General features: G+C 50.3%; 1 protein-coding gene across 4 annotated transcripts; it reads left to right on the forward strand.

Moving 5' to 3' along the window:
• Positions 1-212: 212 nt before the first annotated feature.
• On the forward strand, positions 213-13,443 carry ogdhb (oxoglutarate dehydrogenase b). Of its 4 annotated transcripts, XM_086053559.1 has the most exons (24): positions 216-510; positions 1,111-1,239; positions 1,894-2,135; positions 3,654-3,827; positions 3,934-4,027; positions 6,201-6,316; positions 6,383-6,537; positions 6,619-6,765; positions 6,834-6,924; positions 7,005-7,184; positions 7,250-7,378; positions 7,697-7,876; positions 7,947-8,099; positions 8,384-8,486; positions 8,763-8,891; positions 9,333-9,483; positions 9,559-9,686; positions 9,957-10,135; positions 10,476-10,547; positions 10,633-10,761; positions 11,055-11,127; positions 11,612-11,775; positions 11,853-12,007; positions 12,192-13,443. In XM_086053559.1, exons 1-24 carry the CDS (start codon positions 444-446, stop codon positions 12,313-12,315), a joined length of 3,264 nt encoding a protein of 1,087 aa, XP_085909685.1. In that variant the 5' UTR covers positions 216-443; the 3' UTR covers positions 12,316-13,443. The 4 variants fall into 4 exon arrangements, with proteins under 4 accessions (XP_085909684.1, XP_085909685.1, XP_085909686.1 ...); XM_086053558.1 differs by having other exon boundaries at positions 213-510; positions 6,383-6,765; XM_086053560.1 differs by lacking the exons at positions 216-510; positions 1,111-1,239 and adding an exon at positions 1,277-1,679 and having other exon boundaries at positions 6,383-6,765.
• The last annotated feature ends 966 nt before the right edge of the window (positions 13,444-14,409 follow it).

Here is a 14,409-nt window from a genome sequence, read left to right on the forward strand (position 1 = left end):
AACGCAATCAAACAGCACATCAATCATAATCAAACTCAAATCAAATAACACAAGAATTGTAACGTTGAACGGAACAAATAACACAACAGTCATAACTGTCAAACAACAATCATAACAATCAACTACTGCAGTGATAGAAATGTCAGCTAACTTTAGCATGGAGTTAAAGGAAGATATTCAAGCCATCTTGTATCAAATTATTACCAACTGGGTTTTTTTTTCTCCCCCACAAATATGTTATTATCCACTTTACTGAGGGCTGTCATGAAGAAACGATTCCTGTAAGTCGCCGGAAGTCGCAAGTAGCCATTTGTCAGAGGAGCTGTTGTTTCACAGGCTGGTTATTTGATCCATTTTGGTTCCCTTTTCTAAATGTTAACAAGGCCCCGTAGCACTGAAAAGTGTCTTGCACGGCGCAACACGTGCATTTGAACTTTGTGCGAATGTGCCTGCCTTGCGACAGACCACCGGAGAAGATTCGCCGGGTGCCAAGTGTCACAAAAACATCAGGTATGGTCTCTTTTTATGTGTGTGGGGGACACGTACCACACTTAAGTATGCCACAACCGGTTACTATTTAAACAAAATGCCGGTTGTGGTTCATAGCTGAAGCCGATTATCATCACCACCATCACCGTCACAATGACTTCATTAGCATGACAGCTAACAACATCAGCATTAAGAAAGAACAGCAAGCATCCAAGGGGAAATACTCGAAGTGGCTTTTCGCATTCCAGCAGCTCACAGCAAGAAGCCAAACTTTATGTGAACAATTGATATTTAAGGTAGAGATCTAAAAGTGAGACAAATGCAAACAAAAAGTGGGGCAAAGAACAAAAAATGTTTGATTGCGTGCAAAGAATTATTGTCAGACAAAATAGACTTGAAAATCGTATAAACCTGAGCATTTTACAAGGTGTATTATTTTATTAGGAAAAAACACATCAAAAAATACAGCAGAACAATATAAGGCACAATAAACTTCTTTCATTCAAGGTCTGTTAGTGATAGCAAAAAATGTGGAACTGTCTCTGACTCACTCCCACAGATGATACATTTCTCATCGTCTTGTTGTTCGTAGTCCGCTTTTCTTTTCTTTTTTTTTTTTAGTCGTCCGCTCGCGAACAATTCAACCAACGCATGGTGACGTCACCCCCGGCGTGAGGTGGCGCCCTTGCGGGGAGCGCGCACGCTCACTCACGCAGCAGACGCGACGGGACTCACGCAAAACACACGCAGGTAAGTCAGTGGACGTCTTTACATTTCGCCTTTATTTCCCTCCTCGATCAGTTAGCTTATTGTGAAAATGCTACGTTGACGTATTTTGCGTGCGCGGAGCGAACCGCTCACGTTTGAACGCCTTTTAAGTGTAAGGACGTTCTGTTTGTTGTCAGTATGTGTAAGTGTCGTTAAATTAATGTTTTACTCGGGGCTTGGGCAACTTTGAAAAGTTCAAAAAGTTCATTCGTCTTCCCGCGCGCACGCAGGTAGACATTTAAAGGCGCAGAGTCCTTTTTTCGGACGTGGGGCCCGTCAACGTCACGTGACGCGGGGCGCCGCCGGCCTTTGTTGAAAAGGGCGTCAAAACTACATGTATTCATTTGTGACCCATGAGGGATCGCGATCGCGATGGCTGGCGTGACGTCATGCAGAGGGCGGAGTCAGGAAAGACCATTCACGTAATTGATTTTGAAATGTACAGTATGTCTAAATATTTACAAGTAGTGATCTACGGTCACTGCAAAAGCGGTGCTTTGTTGTTGTGTCGTGTACGCGCTGCCAAGTTCCCAAACAGGTGCGGCGAGGCTTGCGTCTACATGAAAATCAGGAGACGCCAGCATTACCGCATGCGACGTCTACAAAAATGGACGCCTTTGTGTTTGTGGCACGCAGCACCGGCGAGTGGTCGCCGGTTGACGCCTCCTTCTTGGTCCAAACGTGGAGGAGCCAGGATGCATCGCTTGATGAGCTCGGCGGCAGCCAGGCTGCGACCCCTGACGGCGGCCCCGGGCCAGAGAGGATGCAGGACAAAGTCGGCGGCCGCGCCAGCACAAACCTTTGTCAACGGCACCAATGGAAACTACGTGGAGGAAATGTACCTGGCGTGGCTGCGGGAGCCCGCCAGCGTTCACAAGGTACACAAACTTGGTCGCCCTTGGTGGGGACTTACCCAACCAACTCTACCTTAAATCAGAAGTCAACCCAAACATATTTTTTTCAAGAATATGTTCCCAGCAGGCCCATTAGTTGAAACAGAGCATTCTGATGAATATTGCGCTTGCGGAATAAGTGTGAATCCACTCGTTTTTAGCCATCTCTGAGGGCGGCCATTTTGTCACTTCTGTTGACTGAAAATGACATCACAACTGCTCACAACGACCAATCGCGGCTGACCTGTTTTCTGAATCTGAGCCGTGATTGGTCCTGGTGAGCAGTTGTGATGTCATTTTCTGCCCGGTGTTGATGTTCAGCGTCACGCTAGCTGGCTTTTGTGAATTTTTATCATGCGGCCCATCGACATGCCGCACTTCCTGTTTGACCACTGACTGGCCGAAAGAGCCTTCAGTGATGCGGAAGACTGCGGAGACTATAAAAGCGAGTCCACAACAAAATGTTATTAAAATGGAGAAGGTCATCATCAAATCTCTGTCAGCACATCAAGGCTTTTAGTTTCAAATGCACCATGCCAGAAGAACACATTTTTTTGTGGGGTTTTTTCATCTTTTGTGTGTACATTTTGATGGTCAGGGAAGAAATTGTAGAAATTAAAATCCGTTGTGGGTCAAGCCATGCAGTGTTTTTTTTTCCCCCCCTCAGTAGACAATCGTGAATGGAAGCCTTGTAAACATCAGTCCTTTGAAACTGATAAGAGCAACCTCTGCCTTGTCCTGTTGGGGCGGTTGTCAGACAATAAAAAAAAATAAAAAAAGTCTCTTATGGAAAACATCAAGCTAGCAGGGTCTTTGTAAAGTGAAAATGTCTAATGTAAATTTGACACACAATAGAAAAGAGTTGTGAACGACCCAAGTTTGAGCATTTGAAAAAAATTGGCAAGTCTATCAATTGAGGCTTAAACATTGTGACAACCGAAGCGTTTTCTCCCCTCTCAAATGCTGTGGGATTGTAATTTGCCTTTACATATCTGTATATAATCTTACATATCGTCGCTGTGCTGTGAAAAAGACTTATCTCCAATTTTGGAAACTTTTTGATTTTTCACCTTAATGCGATGCCGGTAACGCGGAAACATGATTCATGTAAAAATAAGAAAATGAAAAAAAATGGAGATAAGTGTTTTTCACATGACAGCGACGATATATCACATTATTTTCGAACGGCCGCTGTCACGTGAACGGAAATCAGCGCGGTACGGCATACATGTTTGAAAAAGTCTTTCCACCAGTACAAATGACGCCGAAAGTGTACAACTTGACAGGTGTGCGGGTGGCTGGTATGTATCCCTCTGAGTCATCGTGGGGCTTTTCTGCGTCGCAACGAGGCGCTCTAAAGCGGCCAAGTGCGCTCGAAAAATGGAAAGATGGATGGGTGGATGGATTTTTGGTCTGGTGTCACACCTGTGGAGCATATCAATAGGTGATCAATGAGAGCATTTGATCAAAATGTGTGAAAGGCTGCCCTTTGTCTCCGTGCAGTCATGGGATGTTGTTTTCCGTCACGCGCACGCCAGCCACCAAAGCCCGCCGCCGCCGCCGCCGCCGCCGCCGCCGCCGCCTCTTGGGGAGACGCTTCCGCTGAGCGCCGAGCCCGACGTGGAGAAGCTTGTGGGAGACCATCTGGCGGTCCACACGCTCATACGCACCTACCAGGTACACTGTGTCCCAGTTCTTGTTCATACCTGTATCTCATGGGTGTATTTAGGGATAGCTTGGACAGTGACTTTGAAGTGGCCAAGTGACCTTGTTGTTGGTGCAGGTGCGAGGACATCACATCGCCAAGTTGGACCCTCTGGAAATCAACTGCGTGGACCTGGACGATGCCCCGTGTAGCATCGGCTCCCAGAAAGTGGGTGAGGAACCCTTTTTTGGTCTTTTTTCATTTGTATTTCAACCCTCCATTCTTCGTCCTGCTATCACGTTTTGTTTTCTAATTGTATTTTTATCCATCCATCAGTTTCTTCTTTTGTGCCGTTGAATTGAATTGAATTTGTATTGGTCCACTTTTCATTGTGCTACCGCACATCATGTTGCGATTTACATCCTCCACCCGTTTCCTCCTTTATCCGATGCTAGCCCGCTAACCAAACGTTGCCGTGCCTGCTAATGAGCTATAAACAGCTATTCGCGGTTCAGTGACCTCATTACTCACTCATTCGCTTTCCTACTAGCTGGCCTACTAATGTAGCTAATCAGTGCCAGTTTGCAGTCAGTTAGTATAAGAGCAAGGCAGCCAATGTTAGCCAGAAGCTAGCCAGTTGAGCTAATCTACTGTAAATGTAATTGTTACATTTTTGGATGTGTGACTTCATCACTCGTCCCAGTGTGGTGGCAAATTGTGCATCCCTATAGACGCATTTAGCGGCGCTAAAGGCGGGGCCCCCTTCGCTACGCTAACAATAACGACGGCACAATAATGCGATTAGCACGGAATGTTTCCACGGTGTCCCATGGGGAGATAGCTAACAGTTGACATTCTACACCGGTTTTAAAAAAGTACACTATAAAAGGGTCGCCATGTTTAAAGTCATTAGCATGCTAGCCACCAGACTGGTCACGTCTTGACTCGAGTCAGACCCAAGTTATTACTTTTCAGACGTGGGACTTGGTTGGCAAAAACTTCGGAAAGACTCGACACGTCTTACATTTGAACTACATGACCTTACAGGTCAAGTGTCAAGTGTTTCAGTGTGAGACCCTTGAAAAAAAACGTCTTGACTCAACTTGCTTGTAATTTAATGGGGACTTTTGGCTTTTGCGACAGAAACTGGGGACGAGTTTGGAACTTGAAAGTAAGACTTTAGACTTATGACTTGCAGGCACAGTACATGACTAAGTCCCATCTCGGCTATACGGTCTCATTTATCTTTGTTATGATTCAGTCGTAACTTTTCCTGTTAGTTACGAGTGTGAGTGCAAGCGTGAGAGGTGTACCCCACGATGCTTCGTCAGCATCGGGCTCAAAGGTTGCTTATCAGCGTCTCCTTGGGTGTACTGTAACGCAATTCCATTGCTTCTGTGATGATGGGCGGGGGAGTGGGGGTTAAAGTCTAACGTTGTTTTAAATAACAAGAGTTGAAGCGCCCATATTGTACTAAAACCGCCCCCCCGCCCCATCCTGCTGGCAGTACAAGTTTCTTATCTGAGGTGCACATGCAACATTGTGATAAGCACTGGGTGGCTTCCAGCAAGAAGGCAGACAAACAGAAGTGACACTGCTTCGTACGGTTCCTAATATTGTGACCCGACTTAACATATCCCACCCTAACAGTTTACAACTCTGAGGCCGTGGGTGCAGAACGCCGAAAAAGTGGGGGCGGTCCATTTGGGAGTTCTGCCACCTGTGGAGGCTATTGAAGTATCTGGAGATCAAACAGTTGATCTCCGTTCAGTCCCTCGTGTATGGTCGTGAGATGTGGGCAGTGACTGAAAGGACGGCTACAAATGGGCAAAAGTTGGATATTCTTTCTCAGGTAGTCTGGCCTCTCACTTCGAAATCAGACGGAGAGCTCGGCCATCGTGCTCAGGCTGGAGGGGTTGAAGAGTTCACGAATACGGGAAAGAGAGCGAGCGGTTGATCTCTGTTCCCTCTCCCCGCAATGCACAAGTGTTGGGCAGTGACCAGGTTGGTCCCATTGAGATTAAGAGCCTCTTTTCCAAGAGAGACCTGTCCAAGATAGGCCACAGCTAAAACGTCAAGTTACAGTCCTACCAAGAAAGACTAAGTACAATCTACAAGTCTGAAAACTTTGAGGTCCCAGGAGGGACTTGGAGTCGAGTCACTGCCCCTCCACATTAATGTCCCACTGCCGCCTCCGCGGTTAGGTGTTTTGGCCATGTCAGAGAGGAACGAGAACACGTGGGCTGGCCTGGGTACGCCTCGGTCTCGATGGCGGAAGGGGAGGAAGTGGCTGGAGACGGCTTCCCGCCTTTGACCGATGTCCCCGGTGATCTGAAAATAGTTGCTGTCTTCATTCATCTTCCCGGAGCGGCTTTGCCTGTAATGACCGCGCCTCTCGCCAACAGGTTCTTGTGGTCTGGATCATTCCGACTTGGACAAGATGTTCCGCCTTCCCAAAACCACTTTCATCGGCGGCAGCCATGATACGTTACCACTCAGGGAGATCGTTCGTCGCCTCGAGGTAAAACACGAGCCCTAAGTTGCTGCGCCGTAACATGCCCTGCAGAACAACCTTCCCGATGTGTAGGAGGCGTACTGCCGGCACATCGGCGTGGAGTTCATGTTCATCAATGACGTGCAGCAGTGCCAGTGGATCCGACAGAAGTTCGAGACCCCGGGAATCCTGCAATTTAGCGCAGAAGAGAAGCGGCTCATGCTGACGCGGACGATCCAATCCACCAGGTGCGCTGATGAGAACGATGAGATGCTGGCGGGAGCGCCACGCAAAGGCGGGATGGACGCAGCGTCTGTATCCCTTGACAGGTTTGAGGAGTTCCTCCAGAGGAAGTGGTCGTCCGAGAAACGTTTTGGCTTGGAAGGATGCGAGTCGCTCATCCCGGCCCTCAAGACCATCATTGACAAGTCGAGCGCGAGCGGCGTGGAGAGCGTCATCATGGGAATGCCGCACAGGTTCCGAAAGAAGCCAAAGCTCTTCGTCGGTTCTCGGCGAGGTCTTTGATGCTTGTGATTTTGTCCAGAGGGAGGCTCAATGTTCTTGCCAACGTCATCCGCAAAGAACTGGACCAGATCTTCTGCCAGTTTGATCCCAAACTGGAGTCGGCAGATGAGGTCTGGGACCAAAGCCTTTTGTCAGCGTGTCCTCGCGGACGCTGGCGCCGACTCACGTTGACCTCTCACGTTGCTCTCAGGGTTCCGGTGACGTCAAATACCACCTGGGAATGTTCCACAGGAGGACAAACCGCATCAGCGGAAAGCTGGTCACGTTGTCGCTCATGGCCAACCCGTCCCACCTGGAGGCGGTGGACCCCGTGGTCCAGGGCAAGACCAAAGCCGAGCAGTTCTACAGCGGCGACACGGAGGGCAAGAAGGCAGGTGCCATCCTATGCGCGTGATGGCCGCCGTCCGCTAAGGCATTTTTCTTACCTTTCCTTAGGCGATGTCCATCCTTATTCATGGCGACGCTGCATTTGCCGGTCAGGGCATTGTCTATGAGACCTTCCACCTGTCGGACCTGCCGTCGTACACCACGCACGGCACCGTGCACGTGGTGGTCAACAACCAGGTGCCAGATTCGCACTTCACCTCCAACATTTCGCTTCACTGAGAGCCTCAGGGAGCCTTTAGCTCAGTGGGGTGAAACTTGCTTCAGATTTAAGGCCGACACTTTAAGTGAGACTTTGGTCGGACTGCGTAAACAGAGGCAATATTTCTTCCAATTTTGTATTCCTGAACCAAATTGTCTGTGAACCATAGTTCCTCTTGCTTACTTATCAAGATGAACTCGTTTTGAAAAAAGTCAAGGTCAAGTGATGGCAGGTGCAATGTGAAATGACCCGCGGGGCCAGATCTGGCTTCAGCTGACTAGCGTGTCGCGGCGCAGATCGGCTTCACCACCGATCCCCGAATGGCTCGTTCGTCGGCGTATCCCACCGACGTGGCTCGCGTGGTCAACGCGCCCATCTTCCACGTCAACGCCGACGACCCCGAGGCCGTCACGTACGTGTGCAACGTGGCGGCCGAATGGAGGAACACCTTCCGCAAAGACGTGGTGGTGGACCTGGTAGGTGACCGGCGCCCCCCGGATGGCTGCGGTCTCCAAAACCCGTTTGCCAAGCGAAGCCTGCGTTCAGGTTTGCTACCGACGAAACGGCCACAACGAGATGGACGAGCCCATGTTCACGCAACCGCTGATGTACAAGCGGATCAAGAAGCAGAAGGGCGTCCTGCACAAGTTTGCGCAGAAGCTCATCGCAGACGGAGTGGTGACGGCGCAGGAGTACGAGGTACACATGCCTTCTGCCTACGGCCGTGGCAAAAATCGAGCGAGTCGAGTCGAGTCGAGGCCGCCCGTCACAAGTGCAGTCATGCGACCTTGCGCAATCACACCATACACGCTAGCCACTTGGCACTTGAAAAATCTGGACTTGTGTTGGGTAGCTGAACGCACACATCCACACTCACGTGGCTCGTAACCGTCTCAAAACAGTCCCCGCCTTTGCCTCCGACCTGACTTCTCGTCTTCTCAACGCAACCAATCGAATGGCAGCGGCTCCATTTTGTGTCTCAGGAGGAAGTGGCCAAGTACGACAACATGTGCGAGAAAGCGTACGCTCGCTCCAAAGATGAGAAGATCCTGCACATCAAACACTGGCTGGACTCGCCCTGGCCCGGTGAGACCAACACTGCAGTCGCCGACCTTTCTCACACCCGCATTGAGGAGGTGACTGTTGTTATCGTTGACTTTCCCCTCCCAACTTGGAAGTTGGGGGCGCTGTTCTCTGGAGGCGCCACTCTACTCTACGGCTAATATCTGACTGGCACCTTTCGACAGCCGGCAGAGGGAGCTTCCGCTTCTTCGATTCCGATGTATTTCGTCTGTAACTTGCGTCTTGACGGCAGCAGGCCACTTGACCGCGCTCGTGGAAACGCTTTCAATGTCTTGCTAGGTTTCTTCACTGCGGACGGCCGTCCCAAAGCGATGAGCTGCCGGCCCACCGGCCTCACTGAGGACGAGCTGGGCCACATCGGACGGGCGGCCGCCTCGGTGCCCGCGGAGGACTTCGCTATCCACCCAGGTGCTTGCCTTCCGCCTTCTCCACTGCTCTGATCGGCTTTCAAGTCGCTTTCAGCTGTGACCTGGACACCACGGTGGCGCTTTTTGCATTTCAGATAGGATTCTGTTGTGTTTGATTCCTACCCGTTTCAGGTCGGAGTCCTGTCGCATTTGAGTTCGGGAGTCTCGCCGCGTTTCACATCGCCCTCTCGTCTTTCGGGTCCGAGTGCAATTGTGTTTTAGCGTCGAGTCTTGACGACGTGTTCCAAGTTGAAGTGGTCAGCTTTGAGTCTCGCGTCAGCTCAGAGACCGGACGTGTTTCGAGTGTGAGAGGTTGAGTTTCAGGTTCGAGTTTTGACATGTTTCCGGTCCGGGTCTCGTCGCGTTTTAGCCGTGGCCCGTGCGGTGTATCAGGTTCAAGTCTGCCGGCGTTTCACACTTGAGTTCTGCGGCGGCGTTCCAGGTCTGAGCCGCATCCTGAGGGGCCGAGCGGATATGGTGGAGCGGCGCGTGTGCGACTGGTCGCTGGGTGAATACATGGCCTTGGGCTCTCTGCTCAAACAAGGCGTCCACGTTCGCCTCAGCGGTCAGGACGTGGAGAGGGGAACCTTCAGGTGGGTGACACTCCAAAAGCTGCACGGATGTTGCCGCCGTCACCATCTAACTTGCGCGTTGCCTTTGCATCCCAGCCACCGGCATCACGTTCTTCATGACCAAAACGTGGACAAGAAGATTTGCATCCCCATGAACCACATCTCCAGCGACCAGGCCGCATACACCGTCTGCAACAGCTCGCTGTCGGAATACGGCGTCCTGGGTGAGGAGGGCGCAAACATTCCAAACACCCGACCCGAACCTTATCCCTAACTCGGATCACTATCCACAAACGCCCCCAGAGCGCCCGACCCTAAAGCTGAACTTAATCCCAACCTTAACCACTAACTACTAACCTGAACTCTGAAGCACCAGCATAAACCCTAAGCCCTAACTCGAACCACTAAGCACAAACAACAGAGCCTGAACGCCTCCAAAATGTCGTCGACCTGAACCTCCTACGCGTGCCTGTTCTCCTCCCGCATGTGGTCAGGTTTCGAATTAGGCTTTGCCATGGCCAACCCCAACGCGCTGATTCTGTGGGAAGCCCAGTTTGGAGACTTCCACAACACGGCTCAGTGCATCATCGACCAGTTCATCAGCTCAGGTCAGGCCAAGTGGGTCCGGCAGAATGGCATCGTCTTGCTGCTCCCCCACGGCATGGAGGGAATGGTACGTTCCAACTCACGGCTTGTGTGCAAGGAACCGCAACCCCCTTGGATATTGCGCTTCATAGTTGGCGCCCCCACTATCGACATCTATTTTGAAGGCATCATTTTTCACCGCTTTTCGCATTATACACTACGGCCCGCATTTCGAGTTGCGCGGCTTCAATCGAGTAGCGCCTCGTGCCTTTTGGTTCAAGACCAGAAAAAGGTGTGCGTATACATGTTCATAGGTCCTTTTGTTTGCATTTTCACCTCTCGTGGCTGCTTCCGGTACGCATCCCCTGCAATAAACGGGGGCCGGCTTCACAAATGCTTCTGCCTGACCGCTACTGCCGGCGGCTCAGGGTCCCGAGCACTCGTCAGCCCGCCCCGAAAGATTTCTCCGGATGTGCAACGACGACCCGGACGTGTTTCCGGTGGGTCTGCGTCTGCGCCTCTTTGTGGCCGCGCCGCCTCGTTGACTTGAGTAAGCCTCATTTTTCATTTCGCCGGACTTCCCAGAAGCAGCAGCGCGATGACTTTTCCGTTCGGCAGCTGTACGAGTGCAACTGGATGGTGGTCAACTGCTCCACTCCCGCCAACTATTTCCACGTTCTCCGCCGGCAGATCCTGTTGCCCTTCAGGAAGCCGGTCAGTGGCTGCGTTACTTCACTCTGTCTCGAACCCAAAACGGGAACCCCCGAACCCTGTGCCAAACCCTGGACCATAATCCCGAACCCTAAAATGAACCCTGAACCCAAACCCCAACCCGAAGCCTGATCCTGAACTGTAACCCCCTGAAGCTGACCCGGAAGCTTCCCACCCTAAAGCTAGCCGACCGCCTTGCCCTAAGCCGAACCCCGAACGTAACCCCGGATTCATCATCCCCTCAACTCAAAGGCCGACCCCAGTCCTAAACCCAACCTCTTCTCCTTTCATGACAGCTGATCGTGTTCACTCCCAAGTCGCTGCTGCGCCACCCGGAGGCTCGCTCCAGTTTTGACCTCATGCTGCCAGGTGAGCACAAGTCAAAGAGCTCTTCTTCTCAAGTGACCTGTTCCCTAACCGCAATAGACTAACTTTGTCTCGTTCTAATTTACAGCACAGTATAAGAAATGATCCTTTCTTGAACCCCTGAGCAAAAATTCCGGTTATACCCGTCAGTGCCCTCAATGTATTATCCCGCGTTGCATCTTGAAAAGTCGTGAACATCGATGCTAAGTGGTAATTAAATGTATGTTTCTGGGGCATTGTTGGATTTTTTGCTATGATAGAAATGATTGAGTTGTGGTACAATTTACCTTTTTTTTTGATGACATTTTTTGGGGGAATTGAACGGTCCAATATATACAGTAGAAATCCCGATTCGGGAGATGGGAAGGAGTGAAACATTCCAAACGCAGCCTCCGTCTTCAGAATCCTTCAAACCTGCCGTTCCCCACTTAGCGCCACTATGTAACCCACAAAGCGATCAGGGACCCTTACGCTGCCCCTCCTGCAGGGACGCACTTCAGGCGCGTGATCCCAGACGAGGGTCCGGCGTCCACCCAACCCACCGGCGTGAAGCGAGTTGTGTTTTGTAGTGGAAAGATTTACTACGACCTGTACCGCGAGCGCAACAAGCGAGACCTGGACACCACGGTGGCGCTGGTCCGTGTGGAGCAGGTACGGCCGCGGCCCATCTACCGCGTCGCCTCGGCCATTCGCGTGGCAGGGTTCTAACTCGTGACCGGTCGTCGCAGCTGTCGCCGTTTCCGTTTGACCTGGTGCGGACCGAGACCGAGCGCTACGCCCAGGCCGATGTGGTGTGGTGTCAAGAAGAGCACAAGAATCAGGGCTACTACGACTATGTCAAGCCCCGCCTCCAGACCACCGTTGGCCACTCCCGGCCCATTTGGTGAGTGGGAAACCTAACCCTTAACCTGAACCTTTACCCCCACCCTGCCCTTTACTTTGATCCCAAATTTGACCCTAATCCCAACCCCAACTGAATTCAAGCCCTAACCCCGAGCCTACGACCTTAACCGTAACCCAGACGAAACGCTTAGCCTGACCGCTCGCTTGTGTCCGTGTTCTGTCAGGTACGCCGGCCGCGATCCTGCAGCTGCCCCTGCGACGGGAAACAAACAAACCCACCTGACGGAGTTGCAACGCCTCCTCAACACCACCTTTGACCTCAACGCCTTCTCAGGAAACCACCGCTGACCTCCTCCAAGGAACTTGAGGCGCTCACAGGATCCGCCATCGCGGGCGGCCTTGTAGCATTGCCGTGAACGTGCAAATCTGTTCATCTGCACAATCACACACTGGAGACCTCAGGAGAATATTTTCGAGAGACTTTTTTATTATTGTTTCATGTGATTTTATTTTTTCCTCCAACCTGAATACGCAACTATACTTTACGATCAAAAAACGTACTGAAATACTCGCAATAACTATCAGTCATTACTAATGATTGTTAGGATGCAGCATAGTAAGAAATGTACTGACCCTTCTTTATTTCGGGAGACACCTTCCAGAGCCACTTGCGACAGGTGAAAATCCGAGTCTATCATAAAACATCACTTTTAGGGAATGAAATGAAGGCAAAAAGGACTCCCAGTTAAAAAAAAAAAAAGACAAATCAGACATTGTGTATTTTATACGCCAAAATTTTCCAGCTAAGCATTTCCGTTCGTCTAACAAAGGGCCGCTAGCTTAATGCTACTACATAATGTAAGACACCATCATCGGGCTAACATAAATTCGCAAAATTATTACGATGCTTTGTGTGCAATATGAAAGTGAAATCATTTTTGACTGTCTTAACTGTAGTCCGAGGGACATTTCTCAGGGATTTTATGCTTCTTTTAACCTTTGATGATGTGAATAATCATGGACATTTTGTGGTACATAAGCAAAACAAAGACAACAAGTTTGACTTTTGTTGTGAAGACAAATGAATGTCGGCTACTTATTTGGAATGTTTGGCTAGCAGCGACCGGTCCAGTGTTTGCTCGCGAAAATTCAGTTTAGGTTTAACGAAGACGTTAACTGTCCTTTTTCTGGCACTAGAGGGCAGCATGCGTCAAGTTGAGGCTCATCGGTTGAGCAAGTAGCAGGAAAACATTGAAGGCACAAAGGCCAACCTTGGTTTATATACATATAATATATAATGTGTTGCAAGCCAAACTTTGAATGCAATCGAGCTCCAGATAGGCCGTATCTGAAGCTCGCCCACATTGCTTACTAGGCCACACCCCTTAAAGGAACTCCCAAATGAATTTTGATTTAGTTAAACTTATAAAAGCTTTTGATTTACACGTGCTTTCAATACAGTGCTATTCAACCTCATTGCAAAATTGTGGTGCTCTGGAACGAACAATTTCATAATCACCATGGTCATTATAATTACAGTATTGTCATGGCACTTGAAGTGATACAATTGATTTCATATACAAGTATCTTAAGTGAAGCGCTTGTTCCCAGATTAATTTCTACTTAAAAGGTTTTTAGGTCTTCTCACGACCGCACTCACACACTTGTTGATGTGGTGATGTCATTAGAGGTCATTGTTATTTCACTCCATTCATCCCGACTTGCGTCCTTCCCTTCCTAGCCTCCTGTCTTGCTTCCTCATTCCTTCCATGCCCCCCTTGTAACCTTTCCTCCTCCAAATCTATGGCTCCCTTACCCCCCTCCACCATCTTTTGGTTACACCCCCCCCAAAGAAAAAAAAATCCCCCTCCCCCTCCCCCTCCTAGTCAGTCATGTTGTGTGTTATTCTAGGTCATGAGCAGCAGCCATTTCCCTGGAATGTTCCAGCGCTTGCCAAAGCCTCCCCATTGGAATGCACGCACACACACGCACAAACAAGACCAGGAAGCAGGCGTGTGCGCTGCTCACCATGGCAACCGGCTGCTCCGGGCGTGTGCACAGATGTCGTGTGTGTGCTTAGATGTGACAAATATCGAAAAATAATCTCTAAATAGTCCACCTTTCTCCTCGCCTTCCCTGGTAGAGGTTCAGCCCAATGAGTCGAGCACCCCCCACCACCACCACACACACACCCAGAGTCCCCCCCACCCCCCTTTCTCACTGCTGTTGTGTTGTAAGTGACATTGTGTAATGACTGCAGTAGGTCGCCACTATGCGGCAGGTCGTGGGGGGCGGGGGGTGACGAGGGGGAGGGGGCTGATATGATAGTGTGGAGAGGAAAATGAAGAAATGGGAAATCTCTGCACCTGTTTCCACGGCAACCCGGCTCTGAAAAACACCAACGGGTTGCGACATTGCTCTCTCTCTCTCTCCCTCTCTCTC

This window comes from Filicampus tigris, chromosome 15 (genome assembly GCF_054856515.1).
Source record: "Filicampus tigris isolate MCC_2025a chromosome 15, RoL_Ftig_1.0, whole genome shotgun sequence".
NCBI lineage: Eukaryota > Metazoa > Chordata > Actinopteri > Syngnathiformes > Syngnathidae > Filicampus > Filicampus tigris.